Source organism: Trachypithecus francoisi, unplaced genomic scaffold, assembly GCF_009764315.1.
Source record: "Trachypithecus francoisi isolate TF-2019V2 unplaced genomic scaffold, Tfra_2.0 Contig01461, whole genome shotgun sequence".
Lineage (NCBI taxonomy): Eukaryota > Metazoa > Chordata > Mammalia > Primates > Cercopithecidae > Trachypithecus > Trachypithecus francoisi.
Genome location: NW_022681433.1, coordinates 19,059,278 through 19,080,260, shown reverse-complemented (window position 1 = coordinate 19,080,260; position 20,983 = coordinate 19,059,278). Strand labels below are relative to the sequence as shown.

At 40.4% G+C, this 20,983-nt stretch overlaps 2 protein-coding genes across 5 annotated transcripts in view; one reads left to right on the top strand and one right to left on the bottom strand.

The window, feature by feature from the left end:
- The window catches only part of TNFRSF19 (TNF receptor superfamily member 19), a 102,922-nt gene extending 89,860 nt beyond the window's left edge, over positions 1-13,062 (top strand). For 2 of the 4 annotated variants that reach the window (XM_033237271.1, XM_033237262.1), the window contains exons 8-10: positions 7,193-7,295; positions 7,902-8,304; positions 12,586-13,062. In XM_033237271.1, coding sequence (XP_033093162.1) covers positions 7,193-7,295; positions 7,902-8,304; positions 12,586-12,594 — 515 coding nt within the window. In that variant the 3' untranslated portion in view covers positions 12,595-13,062. Of the gene's footprint in view, positions 1-7,192; positions 7,296-7,901; positions 8,332-12,585 lie in introns of those variants that run through there. The other 2 variants (XM_033237256.1, XM_033237250.1) reach the window with 1 other exon arrangement.
- Positions 10,156-20,983, bottom strand: part of MIPEP (mitochondrial intermediate peptidase) — a 210,635-nt gene continuing 199,807 nt past the window's right edge. Inside the window, exon 19 of the mRNA XM_033237239.1 lies at positions 10,156-10,312. Within this exon, the coding sequence (XP_033093130.1) occupies positions 10,221-10,312 (92 nt within the window). The 3' untranslated portion in view covers positions 10,156-10,220. The remainder of the gene's footprint in view (positions 10,313-20,983) is intronic.

The window sequence follows — 20,983 nt, the reverse complement described above, 5'->3', positions numbered from 1 at the left end:
GGTAACCTTTGGTAGAGTAGGAGTTTATATCCTTTGCTGTCTGGCTGATTCAAACCAAACACTAATATGCCTATTTTAAAAATATGTCTATTTAAAAAATATATCTATTTTTAGGATTTCTTCAGAGAGAGGTGAGAAGTCCATTTCAAGGTTTTACACAAACCATAACTGTCCCTTGGACTATTGACAGAATGAAAGTTTAGGAAAGGGATTCAAAGGGAAACTGGTCTCTAACTTGGGCAAATAGGGGCGAAGGTAATACCAACTTTTCTTAAACTTTTATTGTAGGTTTTTGGGTACATGCGCAGGTTTGCTACATAGGTAAACTCGTGTTACACATTTCTTTATTTTACAGATTATGTAATCACCCAGGTATTAAGCCTAGTACCCAAGAGTTACTTTTTCTGTTCCTCTCCCTCCTCCCATGCGCCACCTTCAATGAAGTAGACCCCATTGTGTGTTGTTCCCTTCTTTGTATTCACGTGTTTTCATCATTTAGCTCCTGCTTATAAGTGAGAACATATGGTATTTGGTTTTCTGTTCCCACTTTAGTTTACTGAGGATAATGGCCTCCAGCTCCATCCATGTTCCCACAAAAGACACAATCTCATTCCTTTTTATGGCTGCATAGTATTCCATGGTGTATATGTACCACATTTTCTTTATCCAGTCTGTCATTGATGGATGTTTAGGTTGATTCCATGTCTTTGCTATTGGGAATAGTGCTGCAGTGAACATTCATGTGCATGTGTCTTTGTGGTAGAATGATTTATATTCCTCTGGGTATATACCCAGTAATGGGATTGCTGGGTCAGGTGGTAGTTCTGTTTTTAGCTCTTTGAGGAATTGCCACACTGCTTTCCACAATGGCTGAACTAATTGACACTTCCACCAACAGTGTGTAAACCTTCCCTTTACTCTGCAACCTTGCCAGCATACGTTAGTTTTTGACTTTTGAGTAATAGTCACTCTGACTGGTGTGAGATGGTATCTCATTGTGGTTTTCATTTGCATTTTTCTAATGATCAGTGCTGTTGAGCTTTTTTTCATGTGCTTGTTGGCCACATGTATGTCTTCTTTTAAGAAGTGTCTGTTCATGTCCTTTGCCCAGTTTTTGATGGGGTTGTTTTTCTCTTGTAAATTTAAGTTCCTTATAGATGCTGTATATTAGACCTTTATTGGATGTATAGTTTGCAAACATTTTCTCCCATTCTGTAAGTTGTCTGTTTACTCTGATGATAGTTTCTTTTGCTGTGCAGAAGGTCTTAAGTTTAATTAGATCCCATTTGTCAATTTTTGCTTGTTGCGATTGCTTTTGATGTCTTTGTCATGAAACCTTTGCCCATTCCTGTGTCCAGGATGGTGCTGCCTAGGTTTTCTTCCAGGGTTTTACAGTTTTGGTTTGTACATGTAAGTCTTTAATCCATCTTGAGTTGGTTTTTGTATATGGTGTAAAGAAGGGGTCCAGTTTTAATCTTTGGCATATGTCTAGATAGTTATCCCAGGATTTATTGAACAGGGAGTCTTTCCCCATTGCTTTTGTCAGTTTTGTCGAAGATCCAATCGTTGTACGTGTGTCGTCTTATTTCTAGACTCTCTATTCTGTTCCATTGGTCTATGTGCCTGTTTTTGTACTAGTACTGTGCTGTTTTGGTTACTGTGGCCTTGTAATACAGTTTGAAATCAGCTAACATGATGCCTCCAGCTAGGTAGTGAAGGAACTGTATTTGTTCTTTTTGGTTAGGATTGCCTTGGCTAATTCAGGCTCTATTTTGGTTCCATATGAATTTTAAAATAGGTTTTTCCTAGTTCTGTGAAAAATGTCTTTGGCAGTTTGATAGTAATAGCTCTGAATCTGTTTGGGCAGTATGGCCACTTTAATGAAATCGATTATTCCTATCTATGAGCATGTGATGTTTTTTCATTTGTTTGTGTCTTCTCTGATTTGTTTGAGCAGTGTTTTGTAATTCTCTTTCACCTCCCTGGTTAGCTGTTTTCTTAAGTATTTTATTCTTTTTGTGGCAATTGTGAATGGGATTGTCTTACTGATTTGGCTCTTGGCTTGGCTGTTGTTGGTGTAGAGGAATGCTAATGATTTTTGTACATTTTGTGTCCTGGAACTTTGCTGAGGTTATCAGAGAAGCAGCTTTTGGGCAGAGATGGTGGGGTGTTCTAGATACAGAATCATGTCATCTGCAAACAGGGATAGTTTGACTCCCTCTCTTCCTACTTAGATGCCCTTTCTTTCTTTTGCCTGATTGCCCTGGCTAGGATTTTCCATACTATGTTGAATAGGAGTGGTGAGAGAGGGCATCCTTGCCTTGTGCCAGTTTTCAAGGGGGAATGCTTCCAGCTTTTCCCCAATCAGTATGATGTTGGCTGTGGGTTTGTCACAGATTGCTCTTATTATTCTGAGGTATGTTCCTTCAATACCTAGTTTATTGAGAGTTCTTAACATGAAGGGATGTTGAATTTTTTTGAAAGCCTTTTCTGCATCTATGGAGATAATCACATGGTTTTGTCTTTAGTTCTGTTTCAGTGATGAATCGCGTTTATTGATGTGTGTATGTTGAACCAACCTTGCATCCCAGGGATGAAGCCTACTTGATCGTGGTGGATTAGCTTTTTTGATGTGCTACTGGATTCAGTTTGTAAGTAGTTTATTGAGGATTTTTACATTGGTGTGTATCAGGGATATTGAGCTGAAGTTTTGTCTGTTGTATCTCTGCCAGATTTGGGTATCAAGATGATGCTGGCCTCATAGAATGAGTTAGGAAGGAGTCCCTCTTCATTTTTTGGGAACAGTTTCAATGGGGATGGTACCAGCTCTTCTTTTGTTCATGTGGTAGAATTTGGCTGTGAATCCATCTGGTCCTTGGCTTTTTTTGGTTGGTAGGCTATTTACTACTGATTCAATTTTGGAGCTCGTTTTTGTTCTGTTCAGGGAATCAATTTCTTCCTGGTGCAGTCTTGGGAGGGTATATATGTCCAGGAATTTATCTGTCTCTTCTAGGGTTTCTCGTTTGTGTGTGTAGATGTTCATAGTAGTTTCTGATGGTTATTTTTATTTCTGTGGGGTCAGTGGTAACATCCCTTTTGTAATTTTTAATTGTGTTTATTTGGATATTCTCTCTTTTCTTATTAGTCTAGTTAGCAGCCTATTTCTTCAAAAAAACACCTCCTGGATTTTTAAATATTTTGAGTGGTTTTTCATATCTCAGTTCTTTCATTTCAGCTCTGATTTTGGTTATTTCTTGTCTTCTGCTGGCTTTAGGGGTGAGGTGATTTCTTCTTGCTCCTCTAATTCTTTCTGTTGTAATGTTAGGTTGTTAATTTGAGATCTTTCTAACTTTTTTATTTGGGTGTTTAGTGCTATGAATTCCCTCTTAACACTCCCTTAGCTGTGCCCCAGAGATTCTGGAATGTTGCATCTTTGTACTCATTCGTTTCAAAGAATTTCTTGATTTCTACCTTAATCTTAGTATTTACCCAAAAGTCATTCAGGAGTATGTTGTTTAATTTCCATGTAATTGCATGGTTTTGAGTGATTTTCTTAGTCTTGACTTCTATCTTTATTACACTGTGGCCTGAGAGCGTGCTTCATACTAATTTTCTTTGCTATGTATTTCTGTTCCTCAGCACGTGTTCTTACACTTACACATCCCACTCCCCCGCCACCTCACCTCCTCTGCAAATTAAAACCCTCTATGACCAACCACCCTTTCTACAAGTCTGCCCCAGTTCCCCTGTCCTCTTATTACTTTCCAGTTCTGTTAGCACCCATGGAAGCAATACTAATGGCACCATTTTGTCTAATAACCCATCTGTATTTGTTTTAACCATACCCCATTAGATCCCATTAGATTGACTTGTCCTCTTGGAACTGTCTAATCAATCTTCTCAAGAAATTGTCAGTTAAATGTTCCAATCTCATGTTGTATATACAGCCATGCATTGCTTTTATGCAAACCTTGTAGAGTGCACACAAACCTAAATGGGATAGCCTCTTACAGAGCTAGGCTATGTGGTGTAGCCCATTGCCCCAGGCTACAAACCTGTACAACATGTGACTGCACTGAATACTGTAGACAGTTGCAACCCAGTAAGTACTTGTGGATCTAAACATAGAAAAGGCACCATAAAATATGGTATTATGAACTTCCGGGACCACCATGGTATTGTTGGGCCATCACTGAACAAAACATTGCTATGCAGCATATGGCTATATGGAATAAGCAACTTTCATTTTCATTCTTTTTCTGCTAATTATTACTATCTCCTGTTTTAGGAATGGGTGAAGAATAGAATACAAGACTTTCTGTGGTGTATGGATCTAGTTTTGCCTTTGCCTACACAGATAAGACCCTTAGACACTATTAATGGTAACTGTGTGATCCTTAAACACCACCAAGCATTACATTTTCCTAGATATGAATCCGTGGACACTGTCACTAGTGTTAGAGTAAGCAGGAATACTTCCTGGAGAAATGAACTCTAATTTTACATTTTAAATGTAATACAACGCAGTTGGTATAAACTCCGCCTCACCTTACTTCAGTCTGAGAAGAAAGATGGAATATACAGATGGCCTTGTGGCATGACCTCCTAACAGAACACTGGGGCCGGAAATGATCCCCAGGCCCACGCCCTGGGTCAGTGCAGCGTATGTCAAGTGCTTCCTCCCGAATGGCAGATCCTTTTTTCCCTTTAACTTTTTATTTTGACATAATTTCAGGAATCTGACATAATTGCAGAAATACCGAAAGCGTAGAACAAAGAACTCCCACATGTCCTTTACCGAGATTCCCCACATATTAACATGCTGCTGCCCATGTTCACACTGGCTTTCTCCCCTCTCTCTCGTGTGTGTGTGTATGCTTGTTTTTCATTTCTATTTTAAATCCAGTTGCAAATAAGATGTCCCTCTCCCCCTTAGTACATCAGTGTTGCTTCCTAAGAACATTTTCTCTCACATAGCAACAGCACAATTATTAAAACAGGACATTTATGTTAATTCAGTACTGTCATGTCATCTACAGAGCATAGTCATATTTTCCTAATTGTCCCAGTGTTGTCTTTCATAGCGAAACAGAATTCTGAAAACTTCTGTCGGATTTAGTTGTCAAATCTGTTTGGTCTGTTTTAATATGGAATAGTCTCCTAACGTTTGTGTTTCATGATTTTTTTTTTTTTTTTTTAAAGTACAGGCCAGCACTTTTCAAAATTCTACAGTTCTGTAGAACGACAGTCAGTGTGGGTTTGTCTGATGTTTCTCAGGATTCGATTCAGAAATACTGCTGAGGGGATGCCAGGTCCTCAGCGCACCGTCAGGAGGCAAGGTTGTCTGTCTGCCTATGCTGGTCAGGCTAACCTCGGTCACTTCATTAACGGGGTGTCTGCCAGGTTTCTCCAATGTAAAATGTCTGCTGTTCTCTTTGTAATGAATAAATATCCTGTAGGGGATACTTGGAGACTGTGTCAATATCCTGTCACACCCCAAACTTTCACCCCGTAGCTTAGCGTGCTCTGATGATTCGTACTGGAATCAGTCGTTACGATGGTGGTTAACAAATGCTGGCTTTCTAATTCCATTATTCTTTCCACATGTATTAGTTGGCTTCCTCTGGTAAGAAGGAACTTTCCTTCTCCATTTATTTATGTATATACCTTAGTGAGTTTAGACCCGTGGACCGTATTCAGTGGGTTGCAACCCTTTGGTGTCACTGTTTATTCCAATGCTCATGTTGCCCGGCATTTGGAACTCCCTTCCAGTTGGCTCATGTGCCATTTTGACATGTCCGCATTATTCTTTTAGCACTTTCTTACTTTCTGCCACCAGAAGTCCCAGATTTGTCGTGTACTTTCCCTGGAATCAGCCTTTCTACAAGGAACGGCAGTGCCTTTTGCTTTAAAACGGTTTTGAAATGTCCCATGATGAGCGTGACACACGTTTGTTAAGTGGCAGTAAACCCTGGTGAGTTCGGCGGGTTCAGAGCACTGTATGTTTAGATGGTCCGGGCGGAGCCCTTGCTTTGAGGGAAACTTAGATGCAGGCAAGCCAGTCATCCTGTTTAACACAGGCTTGCGATTGCATCTCAATATGTGGCATTCATTTTTTAAAAGGGAGACTGTAGTTTCATAATTTTTTTCCTGTTTGTAAAAGTAAAGAGATATTCCTCATGGGAAATTTGGATACACACAAACATATAGCTATATATGTAAATGTATAATTTCTTCAATAGCTGTATATGTAAATATATAATTTCTCCAAGTCTTCCTCTGTGTATGTGCGTCTTTGTGTGTCTGTGTGCGTGCTTTAGTATGTTTGTGGTTCTAAATCAGAATGATATATATATATATATGTAGACAGAGTGAGAAATCAAGAAGGCTGTTGGAAAAGATGAGTGTTTATTTTCTGCTTATAGGATTGAGAAGATTTATTTTTAAATTTCTTATCTAATCTCTTTATATTTTAGATTTTTAAGTTTATATTATCTTTGTAGCACAAAATATATCCAACTTCAGTGATATATTCAGTTTGTAAAGCTGTGTACATATATCTACTTATTCCTTAAGTGACACTGCTAGCAATAAAAAGAAATGTGTTTGTGTGTATGGAGTTAGAGGGTTCGCACAGTCACGCTCTCCTCTGTGTTAGGAGGCCACTCAGCAGGAAAGTTGTCCTGCTCCTCCTGTCCTTAGTGGGGCCAAGAGTCTCGTTTTGTGCTCTCCCACAGACTGCTTTATTCCTTCTCCCCACTTCTTATTGTAGTGAAATACACACAACATAAAATTCACCATCTTAACCATTTTCAAGTGTGCAGTTCAGTGGCGTTAAGTACATTCTCACTAAGGTGCAACCATCACCACCATTCACCTTCCAGAACATTTTACATTCTCCCAAACTGAAACCCTGTCTTCATTAAACAACAACTTCTGGTCTCCCCATTGTCCCAGGCCCCTAGCATCCCCCTTCTTCATCTGTCTGTATGAGTCTGTCTACTCTCGGTACCTCATGTAAGTGGCTCATCATTTGTTTAAGATGAGAAAAAAAGAGAACCTTGTATTCCTTTTCCCCCAAAAGTCACCCAAAGGGGAACATCTAAGTTTCCACGAGGAGTGTTGAAGTGTCACTGAAGTGAAAGCTGCCGGAGGGAGGCACTGTGCTTCACACCTGTGCTGTCTTCCCTAGGGCCGGTGCACTTGCTCCCATCCTTGTGCTGTGACAAGGCCTGCAGCCCCGACCGGGCGACCGTTGGTTATGGGGTGCATTCTGCAGCCAGTCTTCAGGCGAGGTAACTGGGTGCTTTCAGTCAATCATTTCATATCCGCCTGTGCAAATATGCATTCTACTAATGTACCGATTTTCATCTGAAACGATGGAAACATCAACTCTTAAATATTAACGACATTCTGGATATTGGTGGGGTGCAATTCTCAGGCAAGAATTAGGTGGTCTCTCAAGCTCACTCATATCCAGTACAACATTCTTTATACTTTACTCTTCATTAATTTTATTTTTGTCTTATGTCCATGATTTTTGACACCTCTGTCATCTGTAAGTAATTAACATGTAAGTAATTTTTACCTATGGACTATTATTTTAGAATTTTAGAACAGCACTCAGTCAAACTCAGATGAGACCCAGGAAACTGCATGTTTTAGACGTTGGATTAAGTATAACTATATTAATTAGAAGGAGGGGTCAAAACTCAGTTTTCAAGTAAATGGAGTAATTTGACTTACTGTATTGAGGCAAGTTTATAACAATGGGAAACACTAGAATTCTGACTCAGTATATAGATATTTCATCTAGAAGACCTAACATGGCTGACATGCTTCTTTGTAGTCGTGTTCTTCTCCCCATCAAAGACTTTAAGCTCTTTTGAATGTGTGTGCAGAAACGCAGGCCCAGCCGGGGAGATGGTGCCAACTTTCTTCGGGTCCCTCACGCGCTCCATCTGTGGCGAGTTTTCAGACGCCTGGCCTCTGATGCAGAATCCCATGGGTGGTGACATCTCCTTTTGTGATTCTTATCCTGAACTCACCGGAGAAGACATTCATTCTCTCAGTCCAGAACATGAAAGCTCAACGTCTTTGGCTTCAAATAGCAGTCAAGATTTGGTTGGTGGGCCTGTTCCAATCCAAGCTCATTCTGAAAACTTTACAGCAGCTACTGATTTATCTAGATGTAACAACACACTGGCAGAAGCAGCATCAACTCAGGATGCACTAACTACGAGAAGCCAGCTAGATCAGGAGAGTGGCGCTGTCATCCACGCAGCCACTCAGACGTCCCTCCAGGTAAGGCAGCGACTGGGTTCCCTGTGAACGTAACACTGACTTACAGTAGACCAGAACTCTGTTCCCAGCACAAAATTAGGGGGAACCTCATGAGATTTTTGTATCTTTCATAATTTCTTGTATGTTGTAGAATATGTTTTAAAATAAATTTCAAGTCTTGTTTTAAAAAACTAACACAGCTAATATATAAGAGCAAAGTATACAGCTGCATTCTTTTATTCCTCTTTGTAAGTATAACCACTTGGCACAGCACCTGCTGCCTCCTTCCCTGGTTGAGAGAGATGAGTCGGATATGGGAGCATCTTGCAGACAATTCCTGACCTTCATTTCTTCCTGTTATATATAGTTATATATATATATATATATATATATATATACTTATGCCCAATACTTAAATGTACTTCATTCACTGCCAAGTTTCTGTGAATTTAGGTCTCCTAAAGCTGCTCTTTTCCGTGTTCTCTCTCTTGCTATTGTTTTCTGGATCACTCGACTTTGACAGATGGATTGATTTGGCTGGAAATTGATTGTTGGTTGTGACCTGAGACCAGGTCCTCAGACCCTCTCAGGTGGAGTGGTTTAAAATCAGGTTAGGGTGGAGTGAGGGTGGCACCCGCAGAGAGATGGGGCTTTCTGCATGCTGCAAAACTGGAGGCAGCAAAGGATTCTGGGATAACCTGGCACGTCTCTGCTTTCTTCAGGTGAGGATGTGGCCTTTGCTGATTCTGACCTAATGTTTGTAAACATTTCCTTAAATGGGAGCGCATGTATTGTTAGTGTAAGTTCTAGAAGAACAGTGTCAAGTCTTGAGTGTAAAAGGGCAGAGTCACAGCAACAGTCCAGCTCCCAGGCCCACAAGACCCTGCCCCACAAAGAGGCCGCTGCTCTCACTGCCTGTCCCTCCCTGCCCCAGATCAGGGCTGCGGGTGCTGAGGAGGCAGCTGAGCCTGCTCCAGAGGCGTCTCGCTTCCATGTGATTCTGTATGCTGGCCTGATCATATCAGAGACTTAGTGCAGAGTCAAAGTGCGAATGCTGATGTGTTCCTTTTAAGATTAGTTCATAAGTTACATACTGATCTAAGTCTGCAGTATTTGTTTTTTGTTTTTCGTGTTTGGGTTTTGAAATGGGGTCTCTCTCTGTCACCCAGGCTGGAGCCTAGTGGAGCAATCACAGCTCACTGCAGCCTCGTCCTCCTGGGCTCAAGCCATCTTTCCACTTTGTTTGCTTTTTTTAACTACAAAAAAAAATTATCTGGAGAATTTATAGGGGATTCTATAGAGAAAACATGTTTTAGCTTTGGAGGGGAAAAAATTGGTTTTGTTCTCAAAATGGGGGAATGGAGAAGTAAGTGAAGGGAGACGAGTGAATGAAGGGAAAACAAATTAGGCAGTTAACACAGACAAAGTACCTGCCTCTGAGCTTTGCCTGGAGTTAGGAAAGGCTGTTCACTGGTCTTGTTCTTTTGCGCCATCCATAATTAGTAAAATTGTTATAAGAAATAAGAAAAGGCTTAAGAATTAACCTGGTTGAGTGTAAGTCTCGAGAATGGACTGTGCCCCACACAGCGTAGGAACGGAGAGGGCCCAGCCGCTGAGAGCACGTAACGAGTCCTTCACAGCAGAGAGCGTCCACTGACGGACCGGAGGATGCTAGAAACGGGGAACCCCCTGCTCAGCAGCAGAGGGCTCAGCTGCCTCCCAGCAGCACTAAATGAGGGGCCCTCGCCACGTCTAGTGCATCGTCCGTGCCTCTCTCGTTAGGAGACCATCCGGGGAGCTAGGGCTACAGTGCTACCAGCTGACTGATGACTGGTTTTCAGAATTTTGTCAGGACACAGAATTAGCACTCACCTTAATTCTGTAGCTCGTACCCAAGTTTGTGATGTCAACTGCCGAGACTAAGGAAGGAAACATCTTCATACGAGGTCATCCCGGAGCCACCTCATTGCCTGCTTGTGTCTGTTGGTGGTGCGGTGGGGACAGGACTGTATAAGCACTGTCATCACAGCTGTATGGACATGATATTTTAGAAACATGCTTTAGGTGGTGAGATTGGCATATAACTACTTATTAACTCTTTCTCAAAGACATGTAGGGTAGTTCTCATGATTTATATATACTTTCAACTCAAATCATTATGAAAAGAAAGTTACAATTACATCTAAACTGAACCTGATGAGAAAATATTACATTCACGTTGCACAGCATAATAATTTATTAATGAAAGGTTTTTACTAACTTTTCAAGATGTGTAGTCCTATAATTGTTAGATTAATTTAGATAAATCTAAGTATGGCATTGAATTTAAAAAAGGAATTGTTAAAATATAGACCATTTTGATTTTTCCCCTATAATAGTAAATAATATTTTGAGCCCATTTTAAGAGATAATAATTTCCAGATGCTGGGAAAAAAAAAAAAACAAAAACTTCAGTTGCACTTAATAATCTGTGAAATGTAGCAAATGAACCTTAAGCTACTGCAGGCCTTTGGGGGCGTGGTCCTCCTCTTTATTTCAAGGTTCAACCAAGTGTTTAACTCAAGTAGTTTTGCTTTCGTTTTCTTTTTTCCCCCAATCTAAATTCAAAAAACCAACCCACATTTTCCGCAACAGGCTAATTTTCCAACTAGAGGACACATTCACTTCTCATAAAGAATTTGATTTTAGGCTGAGGCAGGAAGATGACTTGAGCTCAGGAGTTTGAGGCTGCAGTGAGCTAGGATCACGCCACTGCACTCCAGCCTGGGCAACAAAGCAAGACCCTGTCTCTTAAAAAATGAAATACAATAATTTGATTTCAGCAGCTCACTATGATGAACCAAAGCACAGGGCTTCACGTTCATTTTATCCATTCCACAGGTTCGTGTTCAGTTAGCTTGGCTCCATGATGTGGGCTTGTTCCGTAGCTCAGGAAAACAACGTGCGTCCATCTGGGAGGTGGATAAGGAGCAGCTGTGGCCAAACAGCACTTCTCTCTGTACGTGGTGTGAGGCCCTGATTTCAACGCATGATGCATTTGTTTCCAAAACCTGCATTTGCACACACTAGTTTTCTTGTGGGTGATTTAAGATCACCCATAATCTGATGACAGTTACGGTTCCAGATAAAGCAAATAGGTGTGAGAGCCTTCTTGAGTTTGTATGACTCGATTTGAATCAAGTTTTCCCTATACACACCTCACCAGAAGGGAACAAAACTGAGGTATTTGGAACAATTTTTGCTGAGCTATTTGAAAGAACAAAGCCAGCCTGTGTACTTACAGGAAAAGCATTTCTTGAAGTTGTTTTTAATCCAAGATTTAAAATGTCAACAGGAACAGGCAGAAAGAAGGTTAGAAAACACATGAGAGGACCCTGGGTTCTAGTGTTTCCATCTATTGAAATCTCTACTTTTTCCTTATCGGCAAAATGAGGATAATTTGCCTCCCACAGAAGGGTTAATGTAGTTATTATAACTGTGTCAGTTAATCAACATATTTGATAAAACTATCTCCTGTTATTGGAAGTATTTCGTAAGACTTGACTTCTAGATAATGTCCTTAGACCTAGGAATAATTTTTTGCATACACTTACCTGGTATGTCACCAATGCCACGTTCGTGGTAAGTTAGTGAAGGGTTAATACATGAAGTAAACGTTCAGTGATTTCACTTGCACACTCCGTGCATTGAGGTCAGTGCCTTCTGCGATAAGGACACGTCTAATGGCTACACTTTGCTGAGGATATTTTCCTGATAAAGACTGTGAGTATGCTAGGGAGACTGTTATAAGATAAATCTTATTCCCAACTATTTCTGAATGTTCTCTAATAGTTTAATGGAAGTTTTTCATTCAAATACTAAGTTGGCAGATAAAGAACGGCACTATTCATTCATCGTATTTGTTCTTTGAAAGAAAGGAAATACAGAATCCTAAAATATTTACTTACAAATGCTTTAAAGGAACACAGTACAGAAGAAGGACGCTTTAAATGTTTGAATAAGGTTGAAAGCCCACAGAAGAATGGTTTGTTAATACATTATGATTGCTATGGGTTACAGTATCGTCTTTTAAGTACTCTGCAGTGATTGGCTGACTATGAATTGTTATGAAAACCTTTATTTATCCTGAGATTACACGGGTAGCTGGATATTTGGATACTGTTGAATGAGTTTCTTGTCCATGTGCTATTAAATTCATGTATACTACTAGTAAAAGTTATGCATAATTCTTTACCATTGAAATTTAGCAGATTTAATTTATAAGACATTGTTTCTAAAGCTTCCTTTCTGTTGCTGTTTTAGGAAGCTTAAAGGACCTGCTTCTTTCTGCAGTAGAAGTGTGTGCTGGAACCCAAAGAGTACTCCTTTGTTAGGCTTATGGACTGAGCAGTCTGGACCTTACATGGCTCCTGGGACAAAAATAAATCTGAACCAAACTGGCGGCATTTGAAGCCTTTCAGCCAGTTGCTTCTGAGCCAAACCAGCTGTAAGCTGAAACCTCAGTGAATAACAAGAAAAGACTCCAGGCCGACTCATGATACTCTGCATCTTTCCTACATAAGAAGCTTCTCTGCCACAAAAGTGACTTCAAAGAAGGATGGGTTGAGTTGGCAGCCTATGAGACTGTGGACATATAACAAGAAACAGAGATGCCTTCATGCTTATTTTCATGGTGATTGTGGTTTTGCAAGACTGAAGACCCCCAGTATACTTTTTCTTTCCAGAAATAATTTCATACCGCCTATGAAATGCCAGATAAATTACCTTAGCTTTTATGTAGAATGGGTTCAAAAGTGAGTGTTTCTGTTTCAGAAGGACACTTTTTCATCATCTAAACTGAGTCGCGTAGGTGGTTAGAATGGCCCTCATATGGCCTGCCTAAATCTTGGGTTTATTTGATGAAGTTAATTGAATCAGAGGAATCAGACAGAGGAGGACCGCTCTTTCCGGAATCCACACGTCAGCCTCGGTCTCACACACACCCGCTGGTGCTGACCTCAGGAGCACACCAGGGCCGGGGAATGTGGCTGAGAAAGGGCAGCCCATGGCCCGGAATGAACACACATCGTAGAGATTTGTATGCAAAGGCTGGCATATTTATATGAAAATTAGTTGATATAGAAACATTTGTTCCATCTGTCCCTCTGCCTGAGCTTAGAAGATTATAGAAAAAGGGTATTTATAAACATAAATGACCTTTGACTTGCATTGTATCTTACACTAAAGGCTTTAGAAATGACAGCATAGCCGCTTCCCCTACTACTGAAATAGTCTTCCATAAGAACACACTGCATGTTAGTTCTAGAAGAAAATGCGAGCTCAAGGAAGCCTGCCTGTCTCTGTAGACTCTACCTCTGCGGACAGCGCACAGCTGCAGTCCAATAGGGGAAGCAGCGGGGGCCGGTGCAGACGCGAACAACTCTGTCTGACAGCTTTGGGGAGAGCCGTGGATCTCCTAACGCGGAGGTTGAGATCTGAGAACGGACAGACTGCCTGCTCAGGTGGGTCCCTGACCCCTGAGTAGCCTAGCTGGGAGACATCCCCCACTAGGGGCAGTCTGACACCCCACACCTCACAGGGTGGAGTCACCCCTGAGAGGAAACTTCCAAAGGAAGAATCAGACAGGTACACTCGCTGTTCAGCAATATTCTATCTTCGGCAACCTCTGCTGCTGATACCCAGGCAAACAGGGTCTGGAGTGGACCTCAAGCAATCTCCAACAGACCAACAGACAGCCCTTCTGACTGTCAGACGGAAACTATCAAACAGGAAGGACACCTATACCAAAACCTCATCAGTACGTCACCATCATCAAAGACCAGAGACAGATAAAACCACAAAGATGGGGAAGAAGGAGGGCAGAAAAGCTGGAAATTCAAAAAATAAGAGCGCATCTCCCCCTGCAAAGGAGCGCAGCCCATCGCCAGCAACGGATCAAAGCTGGTCAGAGAATGACTTTGACGAGATGAGAGAAGGAAGGCTTCAGTCCATCAAACCTCTCAGAGCTAAAGGAGGAATTACGTACCCAGCGCAAAGAAACTAAAAATCTTGAAAAAAGAGTGGAAGAATTGACAGCTAGACTAATTAATGCAGAGAAGATCATAAACGAAATGACAGAGATGAAAACCATGACACGAGAAATACGTGACAAATGCACAAGCTTCAGTAACCGACTCCATCAACTGGAAGAAAGAGTATCAGCGATTGAGGATCAAATGAATGAAATGAAGCGAGAAGAGAAACCAAAAGAAAAAAGAAGAAAAAGAAATGAACAAAGCCTGCAAGAAGTATGGGATTATGTAAAAAGACCAAATCTACGTCTGATTGGGGTGCCTGAAAGTGAGGGGGAAAATGGAACCAACTTGGAAAACACTCTTCAGGATATCATCCAGGAGAACTTCCCCAACCTAGTAGGGCAGGCCAACATTCAAATTCAGGAAATACAGAGAACGCCACAAAGATACTAGAGTGACTCCAAGATACATAATTGCCAGATTCACCAAAGTTGAAATGAAGGAAAAAATCTTAAGGGCAGCCAGAGAGAAAGGTCGGGTTACCCACAAAGGGAAGCCCATCAGACTAACAGCAGATCTCTCGGCAGAAACTCTACAAGCCAGAAGAGAGTGGGGGCCAATATTCAACGTTCTTAAAGAAAAGAATTTTCAACCCAGAATTTCATATCCAGCCAAACTAAGTTTCATCAGTGAAGGAGAAATAAAATCCTTTACAGATAAGCAAATGCTTAGAGATTTTGTCACCACCAGGCCTGCCTTACAAGAGACCCTGAAGGAAGCCCTAAACATGGAAAGGAACAACCGGTACCAGCCATTGCAAAAACATGCCAAAATGTAAAGAACATCGAGGCTAGGAAGAAACTGCATCAACTAACGAGCAAAATAACCAGTTAATATCATAATGGCAGGATCAAGTTCACACATAACAATATTAACCTTAAATGTAAATGGACTAAATGCTCCAATTAAAAGACACAGACTGGCAAACTGGATCAAGAGTCAAGACCCATCAGTCTGCTGTATTCAGGAGACCCATCTCACATGCAGAGACATATATAGGCTCAAAATAAAGGGATGGAGGAAGATCTACCAAGCAAATGGAGAACAAAAAAAAGCAGGGGTTGCAATCCTAGTCTCTGATAAAACAGACTTTAAACCATCAAAGATCAAAAGAGACAAAGAAGGCCATTACATAATGGTAAAGGGATCAATTCAACAGGAAGAGCTAACTATCCTAAATATATATGCACCCAATACAGGAGCACCCAGATTCATAAAGCAAGTCCTTAGAGACCTACAAAGAGACTTAGACTCCCATACAATAATAATGGGAGACTTCAACACTCCACTGTCAACATTAGACAGATCAACGAGACAGAAAGTTAACAAGGATATCCAGGAATTGAACTCATCTCTGCACCAAGCGGACCTAATAGACATCTATAGAACTCTCCACCCCAAATCAACAGAATATACATTCTTCTCAGCACCACATCGCACTTATTCCAAAATTGACCACATAATTGGAAGTAAAGCACTCCTCAGCAAATGTACAAGAACAGAAATTATAACAAACTGTCTCTCAGACCACAGTGCAATCAAACTAGAACTCAGGACTAAGAAACTCAATCAAAACCGCTCAACTATATGGAAACTGAACAACCTGCTCCTGAATGACTACTGGGTACATAACGAAATGAAAGCAGAAATAAAGATGTTCTTTGAAACCAATGAGAACAAAGATACAACATACCAGAATCTCTGGGACACATTTAAAGCAGTGTGTAGAGGGAAATTTATAGCACTAAATGCCCACAAGAGAAAGCAGGAAAGATCTAAAATGGACACTCTAACATCACAATTAAAAGAACTAGAGAGGCAAGAGCAAACACATTCAAAAGCTAGCAGAAGGCAAGAAATAACTAAGATCAGAGCAGAACTGAAGGAGATAGAGACACAAAAAACCCTCCAAAAAATCAATGAATCCAGGAGTTGGTTTTTTGAAAAGATCAACAAAATTGACAGACCGCTAGCTAGACTAATAAAGAAGAAAAGAGAGAGGAATCAAATAGACGCAATAAAAAATGATCAAGGGGATATCACCACTGACCCCACAGAAATACAAACTACCATCAGAGAATACTATAAATGCCTCTATGCAAATCAACTAGAAAATCTAGAAGAAATGGATAATTTCCTGGACACTTACACTCTTCCAAGACTAAACCAGGAAGAAGTTGAATCCCTGAATAGACCAATAGCAGGCTCCGAAATTGAGGCAACAATTAATAGCCTACCTACCAAAAAAAGTCCAGGACCAGATGGATTCACAGCTGAATTCTACCAGAGGTACAAGGAGGAGCTGGTACCATTCCTTCTGAAACTATTCCAATCAATAGAAAAAGAGGGAATCCTCCCTAACTCATTTTATGAGGCCAATATCATCCTGATACCAAAGCCTGGCAGAGACACAACAAAAAAAGAGAATTTTAGACCAATATCCCTGATGAACATCGATGCAAAAATTCTCAATAAAATACTGGCAAACCGGATTCAGCAGCACATCAAAAAGCTTATCCACCATGATCAAGTGGGCTTCATCCCTGGGATGCAAGGCTGGTTCAACATTCGCAAATCAATAAACGTAATCCAGCATATAAACAATCAAAGACAAGAACCACATGATTATCTCAATAGATGCAGAAAAGGCTTTTGACAAAATTCAACAGCCCTTTATGCTAAAAACGCTCAATAAATTCGGTATTGATGGAATGTACCTCAAAATAATAAGAGCTATTTATGACAGACCCACAGCTAATATCATACTGAATGGGCAAAAACTGGAAAAATTCCCTTTGAAAACTGGCACAAGACAGGGATGCCCTCTCTCACCACTCCTATTCAACATAGTGTTGGAAGTTCTGGCTAGGGCAATCAGGCAAGAGAAAGAAATCAAGGGTATCCAGTTAGGAAAAGAAGAAGTCAAATTGTCCCTGTTTGCAGATGACATGATGGTATATTTAGAAAACCCCATTGTCTCAGCCCAAAATCTCCTTAAGCTGATAAGCAACTTCAGCAAAGTCTCAGGATACAAAATTAATGTGCAAAAATCACAAGCATTCTTATACACCAGTAACAGACAAGCAGAGAGCCAAATCAGGAATGAACTTCCATTCACAATTGCTTCAAAGAGAATCAAATACCTAGGAATCCAGCTTACAAGGGATGTAAAGGACCTCTTCAAGGAGAACTCCAAACCACTGCTCAGTGAAATCAAAGAGGACACAAACAAATGGAAGAACATACCTTGCTCATGGATAGGAAGAATCAATATCGTGAAAATGGCCATACTGCCCAAGGTTATTTATAGATTCAATGCCATCCCCATCAAGCTACCAATGAGTTTCTTCACAGAATTGGAAAAAACTGCTTTAAAGTTCATATGGAACCAAAAAAGAGCCCGCATTGCCAAGACAATCCTAAGTCAAAAGGACAAAGCTGGAGGCGTCACGCTACCTGACTTCAAACTATACTACAAGGCTACAGTAACCAAAACAGCATGGTACTGGTACCACAACAGAGATATAGACCAATGGAACAGAACAGAGTCCTCAGAAATAGTACCACACATCTACAACCATCTGATCTTTGACAAACCTGAGAGAAACAAGAAATGGGGAAAGGATTCCCTATTTAATAAATGGTGCTGGGAAAATTGGCTAGCCATAAGTAGAAAGCTGAAACTGGATCCTTTCCTTACCCCTTATACGAAGATTAATTCAAGATGGATTAGAGACTTAAATGTTAGACCTAATACCATAAAAACCCTAGAAGAAAATCTAGGTAGTACCATTCAGGACATAGGCATGGGCAAGGACTTCATGTCTAAAACACCAAAAGCAACAGCAGCAAAAGCCAAAATTGACAAATGGGATCTCATTAAACTAAAGAGCTTTTGCACAGCTAAAGAAACTACCATCAGAGTGAACAGGCAACCTACAGAATGGGAGAAAATTTTTGCAACCTACTCATCTGACAAAGGGCTAATATCCAGAATCTACAAAGAATTCAAACAAATATACAAGAAAAAAACAACCCCATCAAAAAGTGGGCAAAGGATATGAACAGACATTTCTCAAAAGAAGACATCCATACAGCCAACAGACACATGAAAAAATGCTCATCATCACTCGCCATCAGAGAAATGCAAATCAAAACCACAATGAGATACCATCTCACACCAGTTAGAATGGCAATCATTAAGAAGTCAGGAAACAACAGGTGTTGGAGAGGATGTGGAGAAATAGGAACACTTTTACACTGTTGGTGGGATTGTAAACTAGTTCAACCATTATGGAAAACAGTATGGCGATTCCTCAAGGATCTAGAACTAGATGTACCATATGACCCAGCCATCCCACTACTGGGTATATACCCAAAGGATTATAAATTACTCTACTACAAAGACACATGCACACATATGTTTATTGCGGCACTATTCACAATAGCAAAGACTTGGAATCAACCCAAATGTCCATCTGTGACAGACTGGATTAAGAAAATGTGGCACATATACACCATGGAATACTATGCAGCCATAAAAAAGGATGAGTTTGCATCCTTTGTAGGGACATGGATGCAGCTGGAAACCATCATTCTTAGCAAACTATCGCAAGAACAGAAAACCAAACACCGCATGTTCTCACTCATAGGTGGGAACTGAACAATGAGATCACTTGGACTCGGGAAGGGGAACATCACACACTGGGGCCTATCATGGGGAGGGGGGAGGAGGGAGGGATTGCATTGGGGAGTTATACATGATATAAACGTTATGCACATGTACCCTCGAACTTAAAGTATAATAATAAAAAAATAAAAAAAAATATACGAAAATTAGCTGGGCATGGTGGCACACACCTGTAGTCCCAGGTACTGGGGAGGCTGAAGCATAAGAATCACTTGAAAAAAAAAAAAAAAGAAAAAGAAAATGCTCCATCTGTAGGGTTTAGATGAAGCAGCTTTCACTGCCCTAGCGTAGTTTGACCAGGACATTGTCGCGCTCCTTCCACTTGTGTAAGATTAGTTAGCACATCATCTCCTACTTCAGCCATCCCATGTTGGATTTAAGAGGATGGAGTTTCTTTCTAGTTAGGTGCTCTGTCCCCTACCATCTACACAGTAGCACTGTCTCTAGAGCTAAGACAGAAATTAACCCTGTTCAGTCACAAAGCAGCGAATGGTTCATTCGCTCTTAATCTTTATGCCCTGGAGAGGACTTACTTGAACAGGGCACTTTTTTAGACTTTTGAACATCAGTATGTTCGAGTGCACTACAATATTTTGGTTTGGAATTGCCCCATCCAAGTCACTGTCTTTTAACATTTAAACGGAATATTAAAATGTATCTGTCTTTCCTAGGACATTTTTATCTTCTCATGTATTACCCCTGGTTTTCTCTCTCTGTGAAAGATTAGTAACATTTAATGACCCCTTTTTCTTGCGGCCTTTTCTCCACAGTTTGAGGTTTTGAAATGTGTTTACTAGCTTGCCTGTGTCTGGTCCATCTCGTGACCTCAATTCCCTCACCTGAAATAGGAAATGAGTGTTTCATTGTAGCCTCCAAGCTGTCATGTCAGCCTAGTGCCTAGTCATAATTAATTGATTTTTCCTGGATTACTTTTTTTTTCAAGTATAAACCAATGATCCTTTGGTAGTATGAACTCTTAGGAAAACTGCCTTTTGGACATGTAAAATATTTAGGATGTGACCACACAATGGCTGTGAAAATGCAAGTAGAGTTTCCTCGCGTGACCTCACCGTGATTCCCAGACGTGCCACCGTTGGCCATCTGGTCCTTTCTGTTATGACAGAGAGATGATGAAAGTGGGCAGGGCTGTGTTCCTTTGTGTAGCCTGTGTGTATTTTCCACATGTAGAGCCCTGATTAACTTCAAGGACAAACACTGGCTGGAGAAAAGCCAGACTGATGGGAAGGAGATTTTGGTCAAAAATCCCAAAACATCATTTGCCATCAGCAGAGAACTGCTTAGGGTTGAAAATGGATTTCATTTGCTACTGAATTTGATAGATCCTGTGTAACTTTTATCAAGATGGGAGACATTTTACCCTACTACTCTAGAAATATACAACAATGTGATATTTTACACTTGGTCAACATTTGAGAAAAAAAATCCAATTTACACTTCACTTGGTTGGAATATCCCATAGCACTCAATAAACTCAGCTGCTAGAGTGCCGGTGTCAGGAAGGCTGTGTCGGGTAATGCGTGTGGCTGAATGGGTATAACCACTGTGGCTTCTCGTACTGCAGAAGCTCGCTGACAAGAATGAGGAGGATTTCAAGAGCAACCAAAAGTAAGGTCATGCATTTTCTAATTTTGTGTATATGGAATATATTTTTAAATAGAGATTTTTCTACTTTAGATAAAGTGTTAATGTTACTATTACCTAGGTTAAGCACTATTGTCTGTGTTGGTAAAAAAAAGGAAAGGAAAATTGCTTTAAAATAGCTTAAATCAATGTACATTTCATCATTGCTATTTTGCATACTGGGATTTATAAATGTGTAAATTATATTCTTAAATAGTTTTGTAATACCTTTTTTATTTGTGAATAAAATTGTCACCTGGTATTCTTATTTATGTGTTCAGTGAGAGAATGATTG